Source organism: Trachurus trachurus (genome assembly GCF_905171665.1).
Source record: "Trachurus trachurus genome assembly, chromosome: 21".
NCBI classification, from domain to species: domain Eukaryota; kingdom Metazoa; phylum Chordata; class Actinopteri; order Carangiformes; family Carangidae; genus Trachurus; species Trachurus trachurus.
The window spans coordinates 7,761,722-7,782,297 of NC_139899.1; the positions used below are offsets into that span (position 1 = coordinate 7,761,722).

Genomic DNA, 20,576 nt, shown 5'->3' on the forward strand with positions numbered 1-20,576 from the left:
TGCCGACTGATGGGATTTAAGGGAAAACGGACAACAGGCTAAGACCCTAAAGCTTTTCACAAATGTTTGAGGTAATGCAACTCCAAGAATCTATGTGTAAAAAAAGTGATGGATTAATTAGGAATCTGATGTTATCCATTCTCAGTTCTCTTTATTTATTTATGTTGAAACTTAAGAACAAGTCACTTGACAACTAATCCCAGCAACTTGCTTTTTTACTATACTGGAGGACATTTTTCACATTTTGATCTTTCACTACAACAGGGGCTCAGTTAGCTTCTACATGTTCACACAAAAATTAAGCAGCACTGTCTATTAAGGCTTGCATGAATTCTGTCTGGGTTGAGAAAACTCTACAGAAAGTACACAACGTATCGCTGCTGAGGAGTGATGATCCCAAAAATTTTAACCGACTAAACAAAAGATGAGATTAATACTACATGTGGCACGGGAGAGCAGAGGGGGAAGAGAGAAGGGGACACAAAATATCCCCTCCATGTCTTGCTACTGTCGCGTGTATTTTGGGCTGCGTAACGTGATCCACTCATATACTGCAGTAATTTTAAACTGTTAAAAACCACCAACTCTGATTCTAAAATTGTGAAATGTATGAAACTGAAAGTGCTCTGACGAAGGCCAAATGTCGCTGTGCCAAGTTTCTAGTGAAACAAAGTTGGCCTGATCATGAGTGTAAAGCAGCTTTCTGTAACGACTCTTCACAGTTACAAAGACGCCTTCGACAAGCCAACACCTTTCTAACTTTAAAGACTAAACACTGGTTTTCAATTATTCATACATTTTAGCCATCAGATCAGTTGAATGTGTGCTACTCCACCACACACTGTTGTAATGGGAGGGAGAGAGGGTGGGTATCCAAACATAACAGAGGTAAGAGGTGGGTGCTGTTTTAAAGGGCTGGCGAATAAGCAATCCCTTGCCTGAGCAAGCTTGATTTAAGGCAAAGGTTGAAACATCACTACAATAGATCTATGTCAGGAAAGCAAAACATAACGCTAACAGCTGTGAGGCTACATGAAGACAGTTGGTGACCTTTTTCTGGAGTCTGGGTCCACTGCCATTCAACAGCAGAGTGGCCACATCAACCCGAGCAGAGCGAGCTGCCGATTAACTGGCATCAGAGGGCGAGTAGTTTGTTGAACTGCTTCAGTGTTCAGACTGGGATTGCTGGTTGAATTAACGTCACATTTAGGGGTCAGAGATGGTCCAGTAATGTTAAAAGAAATGAATAACAGCATGTATGCATATTCCTATTTGTGTAAAGCAAGTGAAAATAGGAATGGAGGTTGGAAAGAGAACTGAAATGTTTTCGAATGAATCCGTGGGAGTCGGTGCTGCGGGCTACTAATGAGACCTGTAACAGATGATAGGTTTCCTTGATAAGGACAGTTTCACATTCAGAGCCCTTGTTGTAATTTAACAGACACCAGCATCTCCAAACCAGGATGTTAGTGGGTCAATTCACCAAGATCACAAGGTTTTAAAGTAAAAAATGACTCCCCATCTTCACCCCTGTGATATCTAGTCCTGGAGATGATGTGGGACTTTTATTCTGAGATCTCTCCTTTAAGACTTCTGCTCATACACTTATAAAACTGAGGTGAATTAAATATCACTGTGGGGGCTCAAATGATATGAAGTGATATTTGAAAACTTCAGAGAGAGAGGGCTCTTCACAGAAACAGTCTGCCAGTGACTTGGATAATCCAGTGATGTCAGTGTGGACAGTTTTCACTCATTCTTTACATTCGAAACATAGTTTCTGACTAAAACTGTCAGAACTTATCCGAGTAACTGAGTCACCGTTTCAAAAAAGACACTCAGCTGTTAAGTGTAATCAAATACAAAATGAACAAATGATTTGAGCCCCATTAATAAACTTTTATCCACCTCTATTTTTTGGTGTGGAAGTGGAAATCTCAGTGGTTTTTATATCAGACCTTGATTGTATACAAACGACTACAATCTACATTGCTAGATAAGTAGGGGATAAATGCATTTTTTCTTTTTTTTGTGATTTGGGTGAATTGACCCTTTAAGTTTAAGGAAACCAGGCTGGGCCTCAAGGCACCGGTTCCCATTACAAGTCCCACTTAGTGAAAAAAAGGGAGGGAGACGTCCTGCATACATATTACAGATTGCTGCAGCAGTGACGCTCTGCCCCTGGATGGAGGATAAGATTAAAAAACAGATCAGGTACAGACCGATTTGTGTTCTGTGGGCTAAAACAATGAGCACGCCCCCCACTCCCTGATTGGCTGATGAATGTGACAGGGAAGTGGAGGTAGTTAGTGCAGAGCAGAAAATGGGCGGACTGGTTGTCCATGTGACCTCAGACAGGTTAGGAGCTTGACCTCGGGTGTTACCAGGATTTAATGGGGCTGGGATGGGGACTAGCTGGATTAAGAAAGATGCAGGCGATAGATACGGCACTGCATCTCCCCTTCCTTTTGTTGTGTGTTACACCGGAGAGCTTGAACCCCCAGACCTTCCATGCTCTTTCTCAAATTAGTGCCATTAGTATCTCTAAGTCTGGTCTCTATTATGTTTTCACAGCTGGGTCTCCTCCCCGGCCTACCAACTGACTCAACAGTAGGAGGAGAATGGAGTTGGGTAGTGGTGAGACACCGCAGGGCGACCACACAGAAATGGCCGTACATGGGAGGGGCGGGGTGACACACTCTAGTTTTGTTTCTTGGCCTCCGGGTCGCCATAACTGGAGCCAGTTTTCTTCACCTCAGTGACCCCTATGAGGCGACGAATGGCTACGGAGGCTGAGGAGAGAAGAGATTTAAAAAAAAAAAAAAAAAAAAAAGAAGTGAATGAGAACAGCAATTCAAAATGTTTAATAACACTGAGCCTGGAGCAAATTTAAGAGATTTGAATTTAATTTATTTTCTTCCAGGTGAAGTGATAATCGACCAGTTTACTAGTCGATCCTCAGGAGACAGAAAAGTTTTCACCTTAGTGTCAGTGATGAGAGTGTACCCACCTATGATGAGGAAAATGGTGAAGCCAATGATGAGAAGGGGGGAGCCGCTGACAACCACTCCACATGCAAAGTTGATGAGGGGTGAAAGCAGCAGAGTGGCCCAAAACAGGAAGTTTAGCAGCGTCCATAGTCGGCGAGGAGGGATTATTGTGGGTCCGGGGAACTTGCCTTCCTTGCTGTAAGATTCCTGTAAGGCATCCTGAGAGGGGCATAAAGAATAATTTGTCATGTAACTTGAAAAAAAAAAAAACACAGAAATCTCTTGTCTATTTGCCTGACACATTCTGTAGAGTTTCTATTATAAGTAAGGGGTAGTAGGTAAGTAATAAGTCTTCTCACAAAAATGGTCATAAACATTTCCACTACAACATCCAACAGTAAGGAGAAAAAAACTTTGTAAATGTCCAAACGAGCCTGACTATGACTTTCTAAATAGAAAGTAATCAGTCCAAAAGTGTTTTAGTCAGTCATTGGAGACTTCATTCAAATGTGACTTCTTAGTCAAAACATGAAGTTTCTGGGCTCGGGTGTCTACTTGATATTCACAAACCACTTGTTTTAGCGTTGGGAGAAAATCTTACACACAATTCAAAGCACTAGACAACGCATACAATTTGTCCTGTATGAATTCTGATCATAAATGGTTTAATCAATTTTACCTTCTCCTGATAGAGTTTGTGCAGCCAACTGGCACACTCCTCTTCATTATCTGGTATTTCCTCCACAGGGAACCGCCTGCATGGGAGAGAATATAGAGATAGAGGTGTCATTTACAATTTTAGTCTTGATGGCCAGAGACGCACACATAATGAATAACTAGCTCAACTCGCTCATTTTATGCTGCTATTTGTGAGAAAGCAGCAAATAAACAGATGTGGAAAAATGGTGGATATACAGAAGCTGGTAGTTTAAAATGGCAGACACAGTCATGGCACAAAATGTATATTCCTTTTTTTTTTAAAACTTCTCCTGCTCAAAGCTACAAGAATGTACCTTGATGATAATGGCTGTCGTTACAACATACAACAAGGCTTTAGTCTTATTTTGGAACTGAATGTTTTTGAACACGTTGACCGAAGACTGTACAATAAAAACCTCAATATTCACTCTCTGCCTCTGCCAGAGCTGCCACTAGAATTTCACACAATCATTTATATCAATGGGCTTGCAAATGATTTTGACTCACACACACTGTGTGATCTTGACAACGGCCAGTGTTGTCTTCACACAAACATTATGACAAAAGTCTGAGTGGCAGAGGTAGTGATTCTAACTTGATATTAAATGCTACAGAACAGATGAATGTCACAATCCTGTCTATGATGATACTAAAGTTGTTTCATTTAAAGCTATTCTGACTTGCATGAACACGGGCTGACATCGCATCCACACCGTCACAACAGCACCACTGCTGAAAATACATTCGAGGGGGGAAACACTGAAAAATGTATTCTTTCATTATTGACAGGCGCCACAACCTGAGCCTAAAAGCGCCTTTGTAAACAAATAAATAAGATGTGTATTCTGATATAATGGAAAAAAAGATGAAGATACACTTCATGATCATTCTCATCAGGAGGACACAAACACACGGACACTTTCCATTTTCCTCTCAGCAGGCGACAGAGAATGTTTCATTATCAGTAATACCCTGCGTCAGACGTGGCCTGTTATGGCAGCTTCTCGCCACCAGAGGGCTCCCTCACCTAGAACTCACCTCCACTCTGCATCGTACATCATCTTCTTTTCCTGCCGAGTGACTTCAGCCACCAGGTCTATATTTAACTGACTCTGGTCAACTCAGTGTTCCCACAAAACTATTAGTAGGATCCAGCCTTCTCCTTTTTACTGTGGTTATCTGAGTAAAATTCACACAACACTATATCTTTTTTCTAATTATTCTGTTATGCCATCTGGGCAAAAGGCGCACTGCTCCTGGCCCTTTCAATGGGAGCCTTCAGAATCTGTTTCCTGCTCTTTAAAGTCAGGCTGCATCCACACTAATGCATTTACGCTTTAAAACGAAAATGTTGTCCATACAAATGACTCATTTGGCTCCGTATCAGAAATAGACTCTGCCCATAACGCGCCTGATAATGCGCACAACATAACCATTCATAGACACTCGGGGATGTGCATGCCAATGTATACAGGAAGCGGCTTGTCTGCTTTGTAGTTTTGTAGCTGTAGAAATCAGGAAGAGCTACGGGGAAAATGTTTAATTACACAGCTGCTAGCAAAGACTGCAAAGTCCACAAAGTGTTTAACTCATTATCCATGTTGCATTCACCACCGGTAGTTGAGACAGATACCGTTTGTTTTCGACTTGATAGGTGCAACATGTTGTGACTGATCAGGACCCAATCAGGAACCAAAGCGTGGGTGTGTGTGAATGTCTGCATCACTGTTTCCATAAGACTCTGTTTAAGGGGCTTGAAAACCCAACATCAGTATGGACGGCAGGCGTAAACAAAGCAAAAGTGATGCGCCTCAAAGCTAAAATGTATTAGAGTGGATGCAGCCTGAGTAAAGAGTGTCTTCCCCATCAGAGTTACTGTTCTGAAACCATAAACGTGGTGGGAGACTGGCCAACATTTTGAGCACTCTCACAGTCTCCTTCATTGTTACAGAACAAAAATGCAATTGGAAGGAGGCCAAAGGTTTAAAACGCATTCATCATCTTCCACTTGAGGAGATTCAGAGCAGCTGACAGTGTAATGCATCATTACTACAATAACCCAGTACAGAAATACACAGAGGCTGAAGTAAACAGAGGGTATTGGTGGCACTCACCTCACACTCAGGTCAGCTTTGTATTTCTTGCCGTTGACGATGCCCAGGAGAGTCGGAGTCTGGTTGTCTTTGAAGTTCAGGGTCACATCGTACACGGCAGTAACTGTAAGACACAGTGAAATGTCAAATTTAGAACAAATGACCCGTGTGTTTTGAGCGTGGGGAACTTTGTGTGTTGTGCGTGCTTGTGTTTGTATACACCACCTGTGCCCTTAAGACAATGCAGCGTTGTGGTGAATCCTTTAGTTCGCGGTAGGAGGTGGTACTTGAGCTTGGGCAGGCCTTTACTCTCCGCAACCTGCATACTGATTTGGTGTTTCTTCTCGGTGAAGCGGGTGCCCTCGCAATACAGGAGAAACTGTGAAGGGAAAAGAGCTGCGTTAGTACCCCAGAGCACGCGGACACACAGACACACGCACACACCTATGAAGTGACCTCCTTTCTGTTGTCCCATCCACTTCTTCTGCTTGGTTGATCTGCGGATCAAGTTAACCCCAATGTTAACACAGAACTAAAAATCACTGTCTTATCTAACATGCATTAATGCAGACAAGTGAATGACAGCTCTACCAACGACTTTAGTTAAGTTACATTTGTTTATCTGAACATAAAAAGCAATGTCATTAGCAGTGGCCTGATGCTTGACTTAAGCAGTAATTAGATCAACTGCTGATCTGCCTAATCTCAGCTGGCAGAGTGATTGAGTCACTGTGAAAATCTGTCACACCCGTTCCTTTACACCTTGTACAGCTCACACAGCAGGACGTGCTGCCACCAGGTACCACGGTGGTCTGAATGTAAAGCACTTGTTCATTTAAACAGAGAAGAGCTGCTTTGCATCGGCGAGCCGGATGAAGGTCCACTCACACTCCAGTGCAGTTCATCAAGTTTCACAAGGGGGAAAAAAAAAAAAAACACACACTGTGCTGCTGAGAAATTTCAAACACAGCTGGTGCACACAGAGAACTTGGTGTGTGTGTGTGTGTGTACCACTGCCAAGATCAATGTAGGTATGAGAAACTAGGCCGAAGGGCAGCGTCAGGGTGTTCTTGCATTCAGAATGGGGGAAATACATTTTCCTCAGTGAAATCTAAATAACTGCCAGTGGATGATTGACGGATATTTGCACTTAATCACAACTGGCATCATGTTTTTGGGGATTCGTAGTAACTTCACAGTATTCACTGAGGTGGGAGCTGAGATGTGAGGACACATGCAGTCAGCCCAGTGAGTCAAACCTTAATGTCTAACTTAACTGAATCCTCATTTCTCTGATCATTTCTGGCCCTCTGTGGTTCTTTTCAGCCACATCTCCATGTTCAGTTGCTGTCACTTAATATAATTCAAAGAGTAACACTTACCTCAGGCCCAAGCATCTAAGTGTTAACTAGGAGCATTATATACAACCGAGTAAGGCAGTTGTACACTTGTTATATTATGCATCTGTCAACAAGTGTTTATATTGCATCTGCTTAGAGCTACATTATATTGTGTAATAAACCATTCACCAAACGTTTGTAGAGTGCTTGTAAATGCTGAATAAGGGGACTGGGGGAGGTGCTACTGCTAAAACTAAGAAAACTTAAACCTATGAACTGGAATGCTCCTTGGAATGAATAAGTCCTTATCTACACTGTGCACTTTGAGTCCTAGATGGAAACAGTGATAACTACATTTCACAGCAACTGCATGAGTGATTTTTTTGAAGAAGTCAATTTTTTTTAATTTTTTTATATCTACTCTCATAGAGATTTGTCAGAAAATGGACAAACACAGTATATCTGAGTTGTACCTACCCACATAAATTCAGGATAGTCCTTGAGTCTGCCCAGTCCTCTGTAGACAGTGTTTCGGTCCTCCTCCCACTTTCTTTTGCAGAAAACTATTTCCAGGAAGTACCAGGTCCAGCCAATCAGAGGAACTTTCAACAGCTCGTGTTTGGCTAACACTTTTGAACTCTGGAGAGGAAGGACAGATATCTGGTTTTTATAAGTGAAGCAAAGAAGCATGGTTTTCTAATAGTATGGACTGAACTCATTCTCAACAGCAGATGAAGTTGGCATCATTTTTAACGGCACGTTTTACTACGTTACTGACCCCTAAGACGCCATATCTTTCACACATGGTCCAGCCACAAAGGAAATCGATTTCGTAGTTGTGGTTGAGGATGATGATGACATGCTCTTTGCCAAATTTGTCCACCGTAGCCTGGTCGGTGTATAGAGTGCACTCGGTCCCCGACCACCACTCCAGCAGCATCACCAGCTCTGCACAGAGATCACAACACATCATGTCCATTAGCAAAAAATAGTTAATCACATAATTTCTATCAGTAACAATAATTTCACTAAAGCATGTTCATTTCTCCCCTGCTTTCTTGAATAATATTAAAATGTTTCAGTATTTCTTCAGTGTTTCAGCGCTTTTAGCTCTTCGGTGCAAATATAACCTCTAGCTGAGCCTTGGCTCCTCTTGTTAACCCATTCAAGCAGCCACCTGTTGTATTAAGCTCTGATGAACACACTGCACACTTTCTGCCCAGCAACAAATGGTGGTTAAATAATGTTTACTGGGTCCTGGTGACATCATGAATGACGAAGGAGTTAAAGGGACAACGAGGAGTTTCTATTTGGTTATAAAAAAGTCTCACGTTAATGTGGATGAATCTACACTACCCACACTTGTTAATGGGCCCATTTTCGATAAATATATCGTTTTGTCTCTATCGTTATTTTGTTATTATTAGTGGTGGCGGAGATGCTGGGCGAGCCGACCAGCGTTTCCTTACTTTCGGTTTTGTGGCGAGTCATGAGAATAACGCCGTCGAATCGCCGTTTATGGTCAGAACTACGACGGTATGTGATCGTCTTCCAACCTCTGACTTTAATTCGTGATGAATGAAAACATGAGTCCGTCTTGCGCCGGTCAAAGAATTTCACGGTGCGCGCGGAGGCTCATAAATGTAGTGTGAAAACGCTTCGCTTTTCCGAAACTCCTCGTTGTCCCTTTAAGATTTTTCTCTCAGAACTAAAAGGAGACTGCATCTTTGAGAAGTGGCCAGATCAAGTGTCACAATATGAAAATATGATAATACCACATTGGTGTTGTTGTATACTGAATTATAAAACTTGGTTTTCGCATAAAGAACAGAATATTTTATACAAACAATATAGTAGGCATCATCTACTCACGGCTCCAGAGGGAGTAGGAGAGCCGGCAGTTGATTCTGCGGTAGAGCTGTTTGTTAAATGGCCAGAGGACGCAGGTGCAGAGCTGGATGAAGTTTATGATGAGGCCGCTCACCACAAACACAAAGCCCATCAGCAGCTGCAGGATAAACAGGCTCTTCAGATAGGCCAGCAGAGCCATGGCTGAGGAGCCTGGAGAGCTGAGTCGGCTCCTCTCTATACACTATGACCAACCTGAGGAGAAACAGCAGAGGCAATGAGAACAACTTCAGTCAGAGCCGTGGACAGACAACAAAAGAGCACGAGGGGGGAGGGAGAAAATGATGGGAGGACAGAGTGGTAAACAATTAACAGTTTCATGGAACGGCGTAGACAGAAGGATGTGGCCCTGTTTAAATCTGTGGGCTGCTCTCAGAAATTCAAAGACGAAAAGCAGCGTTTCTTACCACGGTGGGGTCCTTTTACAAGCCGCGTTTACACGGCCCGTCAGCCAACAGCACAGTCCTGCGGGCGACAGCAGAGGACAGGTTGCAGTAACAGTGGCAGAGGTGATATGAAACATAAAAGGCTACAGTTCGGTGTCATTAGAGTCAAACTTAATAAACGTATGCTGTGCTTGTGTCATCAAACAGGTTGAACTGGGACAGAAGGAACAGCCACCCCCCCACCACCGGCAACCATTGAAAAACCATAATTCTATATTTTATTAGGGGCCCTGCAAGTTTACGTCACAGTGCTGTGTATAGTATACATATACACTATACGTGTCTAAAATGTCATGTTAGTTTGGTTGTGACTGTTCTGACATTGACATCAGCAACGTTGACCACTGCTGTTGATCTGTCACCGACGGTTCATAGATTATTAAAGTTATTTTTACCAGATGTAGAGCAAACAACGGTTCTTGCCCCGGCCTTAGTCCTATGGTTTACATGGCTGGTCCCTTAGATTTGTGAGACAGTAATTACACATGTCAGGCAGGAAATAACTCAGACAAAAATTTGTTCTTAAATGACTCAATTAATTAAAATCATAAACGTGGCGACCGGTTGATGAGGAAAATCTTCTGCGAGGGAGCCCTTCATGTTGCCAGTGCAAAGGTCAAGGGTCTGTCTGGGCCTGTGTGACTTTCCTTCAGGTGCTCCAGGGTCCTCCCAACCGGACGGACTGGAAATATTTAATTGCCCCTCGGTGAGGATGTGGCCGTGTTCGTTTGACTATGAATCCATTTGAGCAAAGCATGCTGGGACAAGATAAGCTAGATGAGGAGAATGAACACATTCAGGAAAAAAAGGATGGATCTCTATTATGCAGACACCTGCCACGGAGATGATGTACATAGACAGTTTGGGTTCTGTCAAAAGACCGTGTGTACACAACAAGATGCTGTTTTGTTGTAGAACATCTCTCATTACACAATATCCTGCCCAGACTCACTCTGCCTGTTCAACTGCTGTCACCATCAGACTATCGACAGGTGTTTTCCTTAAACGACTGCTATCAACGAGTACCCGCCAGGGCGCCTGGAGAGCGACTGGCCCTGAATGGATTGTTCCCACATCTGCATCAAAGCCCATTACAGTGTAGGTCAAGCCAGTTTAAAGCTGTTCTGAGAACCCTTTCTAATCTGCCTCATGAGGAGCTGCTCCTCCGTACACCCGTGGACAGATCTGTGGTCAACGGGGCCAACGCCTGCTTTGTGTAACATCACAGAATATGGCTGTCAAATATTTATATGTCAAACAAAAACTTGACTTAATAGATAGACAGAACTAATTATGATTCAAGACTTTGTTCACATACAATTTGTGTTTTCTTCAATATAAAATATCTGATAAATGAATAGATAAGACAAAGAGTTTACCCTAAACTGCATGTGGAAATTGAGACACTTTCCTTGTAAACAAGGAGCACTTGATTTGATTCGCTACCGCAAAACCATTTAAGAGTAATGCATGAATATTACACACAAGGAAATTCAATTCATTGTGGAAGCCAAACCTTGTTTGCTCCTGACTGTTATTCGATTAACTTTGCCGTGCTAGCACCACCAACATATGTACAGTCACCTGCATTCACTGGCACAACTGTGTCAGCAAATCAGCTGAAAAAAAGAGGCCTTCTAGTGTTTGCTTTTTAGAACAACAGCCTGCAAGCTAGACAACAAGGGAGACACACAGAAACGCTGTGTGCCTGCACGTCACTGACATAGCAGTCTTCAACCACAGACGCCGTCTTGTTCACAGGGCATCTGTGATGACGACTTTCTTGTTTCTTCAAATATTATTGTTACTTCTTGTTCACAGTTGGATCTACATAGAACAAAAAAGCCCCAAATGTCCACTGAATACAATCCCAAAACAGTTTCATCTATCCTAACAAATTATAGACCAGCAGAAATCCAACTACCCTTATTGTAATCTTCTTTTCCAGCCAACTTCACTATATCACATCCTTTTAAGGGCAAACTAACAAAATTGAGGCACATAGTTGACACAAGGCCAGTTCATTGTGGGTAGGCAACAGGTCTTACCCAGTGCAATCAATCCCTCTTACAACACTGCAACACAATACAGAGAATAGCCAAGTGGGTCGGGTGTGAAAGGAAGGAAATCTTACATGCACATCCACAGGACTCCAGCTCAGTCCTCGGGGCCAACGGACATAAAAATGTTTCTAAATATCAGGAGTTGGGACATGCTGAAGTGTTGAAATACTGTCACATATTAATGTGTGTCACAAGTCACCCGATGGGTTTGATTATCAGTCCAGTCCACAGCAGCTGTCTCTGCATTATGTTAGAGATGTGAACTTTATTCTTACTGGGAGGAGGGAGAGAGTTGCACTATTGCACATTGCACTGGTGGATCTGGTTACGTTTTTGGAACGGTGGCAGGCTACAACGCTACAGAATCAAAGTGCACATTATAGACTCAGCAGACTAGACTAGATAGGTGTTTGGTGAGTGCAAGAAATATCTAACAGTCGGTTTCTGTAAGATCCTTCAACTTCATAGCTCATGTATTTGTCCACAGTAAAACTGTTTAATCAATGAATTGACTGCAGCATGGTCTTCTGTAAAGGCTTTGCTCCCATTAGTAGATCAGTCTTTTTTAAAAGAATCCTGATTGTTTGGCTTGGATCCTACATTGCATGCATTATTTGAGTGGGCTTAAACGGCAATACCCAGAAGATAACCAAAACATGTGTTATGTGTGTGACTTAGTGTTGTTAACTGCTGTGTTGCTCTTGTTTTCTACAGGTGACCCAAAAGGTGTGAACAAGTGTCAAGAGATTATTCATGTTGAATAACCTTTTTGTTTGTTTATTACAGATACAAATTCCAACAAAAACTATCCATGAGAGGACTTATAAAAAGGGTCAACCTTGGAGACTTATTTTTGAATGTTGGTTTCTGTCCACTTTAGTATTAAATGAGGATAAAGTTGGAGACTTGAAACTTTGTAGAAACGATACATTTCAGTCTGCATTGTCTGGCCGTGAACAGGCAATGGAGAAGTTGCCTGGCTGTGACAGCATGCAGCAACTCTCTGACAGCTAAGAAAAACATGCAATGAACTTTGTTATCAGTCTCTTCCCCCTTAACACTTTTTTTTCTTCTATCAACTTAAAGCAGAAGTAAGTGATATATTTGTGTTAATATAAGTCTTAAATAGTTATATCTTCCGACAGCAATCACTTATATAGAGTGTTTGGTCTGAAACACGGGTCTCTCAGTCCCTCTGCTCTGCTCTGAGCCGAAGAGAAAACATTTATCGTATCCTACAGTTTTTATCCAATGAGGAGAGAGAACGGCATGCAGGGCTGTGTGTGCAGCCAAGGAACGCCGTGAATGTGGCGACGTAGGGACGAGGACTGTTATGGTGCGTTCAAGGAAACTCGTATTTTTCCGACCGTGAAGTGGTACCAGTTCGATCTGGTACGAGTTCACTGGTCGGAAGTTACGAGTGGCCGTTATAGTGACTTTCACCGGTAAAACAGGTCGGAAAAACACGAGTGGGTTGCCTGGAACGCTACAAAGTCGTCAGTTGTGACTTGAAGCTGTAATTTACGATTTCAAAAGCCTGCCTGGAACGCAGCATTAGCGAAAACGACCGGACCACTTACTTCTGCTTTAATTACCAAACACTATTCAAGCTGTAAAGGCTGTATGTCGCTATTTTTCCGTCATCTTCATGAGTACATTCTTGTATTAATCTTTTATTCTTCACTTTTGCTGGGATAAAGGCCTGTTGTGGGTTTTTTTTTTTACATTAAGAGATTTGGTTCATATATTGATTTTAAGTAAGATATGTATGTATACTGCTAATATTAAATCTAACTTCTCAGCTCCTCAAGTATCTTTACTGTACAAAGTTACAATACTTCCCTTTAGCTTCTGACACATAAATGAGGTTGATGACCCTATAAGTCTCATTACACTTGTATCAGTCATATGAGCTTAGTTGGGCTCAATGTTTGTGCAAATTTGTTGCGAACTGCGATGGGTTATGATTTAAGTTAGAATGGTAATTTTTGCATTTCATTTTTACCAAGGTAAATTAAATGATAAGGGGATTTTGTTAGGTCTTGGTAGCTAACTAGCATGTTCCTTTAGGTTTGGAGAATATGACTTGTTGACTGAATCATCATATCTGTAGTCATTCCTGTGGCACCAAAATGTGTTATCCATGTTATATGTTGTGAGAAAAAAAATGTTTTTAATCATTGATGGCATTTCAAAATGTTTTAAATAAATCCTTGCATTTCTGTAGAACAATATCATATTCTTAATGGCAGACAGATACAGCCAGTGACTCATCTGTGATAAGAAAACATTGGTTGATAGTATCAGCCTGCTCTTCTGAGGCAGATTGCTATATGTCTGCTGAAACATAACAAAACGCTGTTTGTTTATTTTACCGTTTTCTACAGAATATATATTGACTACTACAGTGTATTTATACAAACAATCAAATAACCATGCCAAGATAAATCTTTCTCTAAACTGCAGGTAAACAGCTCAGGTCAAATGTGACCGATTGGATCAGTGCTCCATGGCTCTCAAAATTAAAACTAGGCAGTAAAAAACAATGATTAACACAGTATTCACACGTGACCTCCTCTCAAATCCCAGTCACCAATATTCATCTTGAAAATGGCACAATTTCATCACATCATTATCTCTGATCACCATACTTCAGGTATTTCCTCATACACAACATTTCCCTTGCAGGGTCCAGAATAAATACACTTGATTTGGCACAGAAGTCATCCACAGTAACATATATTGAGTGTGACGGTGCCAGTGGTGGTGGTCAACTTCCTGAAGATGCAGAGCCCACCTGTGACCCTACTTGGCCTAAGGTGAAGATTAGAGCTGCTGACTGGGTTAAAGCTGCTTAAGGGTGGACAGCTGCTTCTGCTGTGAAATCACCTGAGTGTGCCAACGAATAAATATGGCTTGCACTGACTCTCACACATGAGAAAGAAGTGCTGAATTTGACCATTAAAAAAAAAAAGACAGCTTAAGATGAGTTCAGTTCAACCACATCCTGGCAGGTACCACACATCGGTTATCGCTTTTACTCGAAAACTGTCATTCGGCTTGAAACTGTCTGCGTCCATGTGTCACAGTGAATATCTGAGATAAGTCTGCGAGTTCTAAACCGACCGGCATCTCTTTTACAAGTTCTTATTAATCTTGTATGGCCCACCGTGGCCTGTTGTGGCCCCAAGCCAAACTACCTCTCTCTCGCATTCAACTTACCAGTAGACGTAGTAGGCCATTGCCATGACCACCAACGCCCCACAAATTCCAGTGAAGATCATCACAGCACTCTGGTTCAGCATTTTGGCTCCTGGTATCTCACCAAATCACAGCCAGAATAAAAAAATATATGAAAGGCCTGCAGAGAACGAGGTAGCGCGGTAGTCACAGCCTGCCCTGCTTCATAACCATGATAATCTCACAGAAGGAAGGAGATTATGATGACAGCAGCCAGATCCCAAATCTTGCTGGAGGCACTGCCTAATCAGCGCAACAAGTTACTGAGGCCCAAACAATTTCCTGTCACCAGAAAAAATCCCAAAGTGGATCTCCATTGACAGCACGTTAAAAAAGAAAACACCAAAAACTCCTAAAGGGCACAGGGGATTCTTATTACAGCCTACTAAGGGTTGCTAGATAGACTGATAGATGGCTCACTTCTGGAAGAAGGGAGACACACATGTACTCTAAGCAGTGTCTTACATGCATTCACATCCTCTAATCCAGTGGATCAGATTAGCGCTGATTAGCAGGCTATGGGCACCCTGGATGTGTCACATTTCATTAACATTGACAAAGAAGAAGGCTGGGCTCTACCTAACAAAGGTGGAGTTAGCAGAAGGGCATATGTTGTGCTACAGGAACCAATCATTATGTTGAATTTCTTACCTCGTCTCACCATTGGCCTCCAGTTGGCGATGCGTAGCATAAGACAAGCGTAATGACCTCAGAGAGAGGGTCAATGGTTTCTAGAAGCAGTCACCCCTCATGTGTTGCCAGGCTGTGCTTTGTTTCTCTTTGGTCAAGTGTAATTAGGAATTAATTAATCAAATGCCTGGAAATCAGTTGTTGATCCTCTACTCTTACCTCCCTGAAGTCTTCCTGTCAGCACCTCAGGAACTGAAAATTGTTTACAAACAGATCTATCCTCGGCCACACAAAGATGGACAACAGGGCTTGTGGGGAAGCCAACGAAAGCCTTTAGGTTTTTCGCACGGAGCTAATGTCAAATAAGGTTCACACAAGCTGACAGGGAGACGCAGAAATAAACTGTCAAGCTTTTACTGGAGCAAATGGGCCAAAGGTTATAGTACAATCCTGAGGGCTTGCCACCGGCCACTAAAGCCAAGTATAAATAGAAATAAAAATACATTGTGATAGCTGGACAATGAAGGTCATGTTTCAAAGTAAGAAGTGCTGCACATAACACCACTATAATAGCCTCTATACTACACTTAACTGTGGTTTGTAATGTCAGTATGTTAGCAATGTGTGACACAGAGCCACATCATCGACCACCACAGCCAAAAGAACCCTTTGTGTTAAACTTTGTAGGTAAAATACTGAAAGTTAATTCACTTTCTTTGATTGCGAAAAAACCCCCCACCTATAAGTCAAAAGAGCTAACAATGAAAATTAAACAACATGAAGTGAGACTTAACTTTCACTTGCTGTGGTTACATTCCAGCTCTGTGAAACTACTACTCCACAGTTTATATGACAAATTGATATTTTCACTCATGTCAAAGTTGTGTATGGCAATAATACAAGCAATATGCTCAGTGCATTATTAATATCTTATTTTGGTCATTATTGATAATTGGTGACATTATACACTCACAAATCCATGCATCCACCCAATGGCTGCGTCGCTTATCTGTGCAGGGTTGTGGTTAGGCTGGGGCCAATCCCAGCTAACATAGGGTGAGGGCGGGGCAGACCCTAGACAAGTCAGCCGTCTATCACAGGGCCGACATATGGAGACAAACCTATATAGACAAAACCCTATATACAGACATGTTGTACAAGTACTGCAAAACAGACATATGCAGTGCATTAAAATGTGCTGTGAATAAGTTAGATGCAACAATGCCTACATGCACTGTACCTGACAAGTAAACTGATGAATTAGTGTAGAGATAGAAAAACATAATGCAATCACATTCACACCTATGGGCAAGTTGGAGTCACCAATCAACCTAGATGACATATCTCTGGACTGTGGGAGGAAGCCAAGCAGCAGATAACCCACACAAGCAACTCCCTCACTGCACCACCATACCACCCATAGTGACAAATGCAATAATCAAATCCAGCAATTCACTGGCCCGACTGACATGCATTATCTATGCAGCCATCTACTGTTGTACAAAAATGACAAAAAAAAAAAAGAAGACTACTAACACAATAAAAATCCCATTTTTGCTTTGGGCACCAAATTACTTATTACAAATATCTGTTTTTTTCCCTTAGCAATGTAAACATGACCTGTGTCATTGGGCATGCTCAGCTCAGAGATCAAAATTAAAGAGCAAATTGCTATAAAATAATTTTGAAAAAAAGTAATTTTATATTGAGGTAAACACCTCATGCATTGCCTCAACAAAGGAGTTTATTTCAGAAGTCAAAATGTATTTCACAAATGAGGTGAATGGTTGGCTGATGCAGAGTGGCCTTGCATCACTTAAACACATCAACCTTTCAAAGGTCCTTCTGGACTCTGTTGTGTTGCCACAATGTGAAGACGAGTGATAAGTGTTCAAGATACATAAAGGCACTTCTGGCTGAAGTCAGCAAAATAATAATGGGACTAACAACAGGAAGGGGAAAATGGGGTAATTAGGGAAGCTGCAAACAACTTGAATACTGACCCTTTATGTTGTACATGAGAGGTCAAAGTTACTTTGTAGTTCAGCAGATCTATCACAAGGTGTAAAATTTACAAGGTTCATTAAAATATGTGTCACTAGTGTAGGACCATAGTCTAACATGCACCTCCACAGATAAAGGCTTATCTGTGTATGTCTCAAAGTCCTGGAGGCCTCTTCACAAATGACCTTTATGCACCCAAGAGTATAGTAGGGCGGCTCAGCTTGATTAACAGATAAAAGATAACATGTCATTGGACTTTATGCAAACAGTGCTTTTATACGATATGCATGACTCACGTGTCTAATCTGAAGATTTGAGATAAATGGTTCAATTTCTCCCTCAGTGCCACACATGCATGTCTTACTGAGCATTCACTGCTGTGCACACTAGATTTTGGAGGCCAAAAAATGTTCCTGGCCTGCAGCAGAAAATACAATACATTGCAACAAGCTCGGTCTTGTGGAGAAACTGGATTGCTGAAGCTATGCTTGGCTATTTCGTTTAAGTAAATATAAAAGACCCTGGCCTCTTGTTGGCCAGAAATACTTTCTACCTGATTGAAAGCTGAAAGGTTTGAATATTTTCAGCTGTAGACCTTGTATGTTACAGTCAGAATTAGTCTTTGCTATAGGCTATGTTTTGTCTGATTAATTGATACATTGATTGAGGAGTGGTCATTAAGAGACTCTGTGGAAGAAATCATCAACAATGTTGTACTCAACAAAAAATTTACAGATTTGCGATAAAACTAAATAACTTGCTATATGATTCAGTTTTTCATCGGATAACCTCAAACCATACACATTTTGTTAAATAATAACTTATGACATTATGACACAGACAACTTTATGAGCTCAGCACTCCAATAGCCAACATGTATCTCTACAATACCTGTGTGCAACCAATGAGCCAATACAATACACATGTTCCCATCCAATATCCATTACTGCTTTACCAATCAAGCCAAATGCTGTGGCAGGATAGTCACAATGTTGTTGTGACAATGGTAGACACCGAGGAGCACTTAATAACATTGCAAGCATATAAATGTCAGGAATGATGACGGTCACTGTACTTGCCTGTCTCGCACCGTTTGCCTCGCTGGTTAAAACTGAGCCTAAGGTTAGCACTGGCTTTAGAGAACCGCAGACTTGAATGAACTCCAGTAACCTCACGTCTGGCGTGAGGTACGACGCAGGTCAACTCTGAGCCAGCTGGCGCACATGACGTACAGCGGGGCACAGGCGGCTTGCACTGTAAAAGCAGTTTGGGTTTTTTTTTTCCATAAATGAACCCTGTGACACTTTACCATCGACTCTGGCACTCTGCTCAGTTTTGCAGCCTCATGGCCCCCCGAGTTAAAACGCACCAGTGTAGATGGGGAGCATCGGTCCGGCATGGCTGGACCCCCGTGTCTAGTGACTGGGCTTATCTTCTGACACATGTCGTAAAGCTAGCAGCCCCGGGAACTCAAAGTTGCAAACAAAAATGACTCTACGTCTTATTCTTCAGAATAGAAAGCCAACATGCCTGATAAACCATTGATATGGGAGACGGCAGTGAGGTTACCGCCGGCTGACACCTGCCTCCTGCCTCAACCTGACATGACTGTGGGGCTCAGTGGAAGGACGGAGCCAGCTGCTAACGGCGCAAGCTAACATGCTAACACGGGCAGCAAAAAATAGTGCAGCTTGGGTAATGATTGTATTTGAGGAGGAGGATGGAGTTGGCATGTTTGTCTCTTCAGTGACAGACGAGTGCCAAATCCCCCCGGCATACATCATTAGTCAGCGGTCAACTGAGCCGTGCCGCCTGCTAACGTGAGCCATGCTAGTTAGCCTGCTAACGTTAGCGGTCAGTGTGAGCAGCGGAGCTCCTGTCTTACCTGGAAATATGTTCAGCTGGGAGTCACTCGGCAGGGTTTGTTGTACTTCTTCGCTGCTTTCTGGCGTTCAGGGCTGTGAAGTTACTCTGTCAAGGGGCCCCCTCCAACTTCACCCGTTTCCTGAAACGCAATAAAAATGACTTGAGGTAATGCGATTTGCAGGAGCGCTATTGTTTGTCGGTTAAAGCTCCACATTTCCTCAAAGCCCATCTGAAGGCAGCGTGTCCCACATCCGGTCCGGCCCCTCATTCATTTACCAAGAAATAAATAAAATACACATTATGTGTTTTATTCACTTGACGCACTGTTGTAGCCCTACAAGTTCAATAATAAGTAAAAGTAGAATAAATTTTACTTAAATAGGTTAAACAATTGTATTTTATTACTGATTTACAGTCAGGTACCTCAGTTTATGGAGCAGATTATTATTATAACCCTGGTGAGAATTTCTTGAATATTACAATTTAATTTACCAAATAGAGAGTAGGCTATATTTTTTTATTCAGAGTATTCAACGTTCATAATGAATTGGTGTTACACAGCTAATTTTTTTTTTTTTTGTATTATCTGCAACATGATTGCAACTATATGCAGTCACTTATAACCTCTGTGGTGCTACAGCAGTGAAAATCAAATTATTCTAAAACATTTAGCCTTTAATTGTAGGCTACTATTTACTGCTAGTGACTGGTGTCTTTTTTGTCTTGTGAGGTGATATGCATACAATGCATACACTTCTTTTTAACCAGTCCTTTTCTCCTGATTCTCAGCCTTACACACCAGTGTCATGTTGTCCTTCCCTTCCCCTCCCTAAGTAGGTGTGCATGTTTCATTCTTCAGCCCTATTTAGCCCTCTGCTGGTGTACATGCATAGCTGCAGCTTCACTTGTTCTGTAACTTCAGGAGCTGAGCACTGCTGTACACAAACCATCAGAGACTCGTGTAACAAACCTGGCATGTCTGAGGGTAACATATGGCGTTTTATCTTTCTGAACAACCAGGATGTTACACACACCATAACGAATTCAAAATATATCTTGCATGAAGCCAGCTGATTCTCATGTACATAGCCTTCCAGATATAAATAAAGCAACCTCTTAACTCTGTTGAGTGCATTCAGGTTGCAGGTGGGCAGACATGTTGGCCCGTCTGGTTATTTGGGTTAATGCTGGCTATTCATACTGTGGATTAGTGTTGGCAAAACAGGGCTGTGTCACCTGTCCCTAATCACACAATAAAATAAGCACCTAGCAAGACTTTCTTCTCTTCCTTTCTTCC

The 20,576-nt window shown here is 42.0% G+C and overlaps 1 protein-coding gene across 2 annotated transcripts; it reads right to left on the bottom strand.

Annotated features, from left to right (window-relative positions):
- Positions 1 to 1,004: 1,004 nt before the first annotated feature.
- On the bottom strand, positions 1,005 to 19,527 carry agpat3 (1-acylglycerol-3-phosphate O-acyltransferase 3). Of its 2 annotated transcripts, none has more exons than XM_083997256.1 (10): positions 19,299 to 19,527; positions 9,438 to 9,495; positions 8,995 to 9,225; positions 7,901 to 8,070; positions 7,600 to 7,761; positions 6,008 to 6,161; positions 5,804 to 5,906; positions 3,670 to 3,745; positions 3,011 to 3,209; positions 1,005 to 2,792 (listed from the first exon to the last, which is right to left on the bottom strand). In XM_083997256.1, the coding sequence occupies exons 3-10, from the start codon at positions 9,170 to 9,172 to the stop codon at positions 2,701 to 2,703; spliced, it is 1,134 nt and encodes a 377-aa protein (XP_083853382.1). In that variant the 5' UTR covers positions 9,173 to 9,225; positions 9,438 to 9,495; positions 19,299 to 19,527; the 3' UTR covers positions 1,005 to 2,700. The 2 variants fall into 2 exon arrangements, with proteins under 2 accessions (XP_083853382.1, XP_083853383.1); XM_083997257.1 differs by lacking the exon at positions 19,299 to 19,527 and adding an exon at positions 18,493 to 18,562.
- Between the last annotated feature and the right edge of the window lie 1,049 nt (positions 19,528 to 20,576).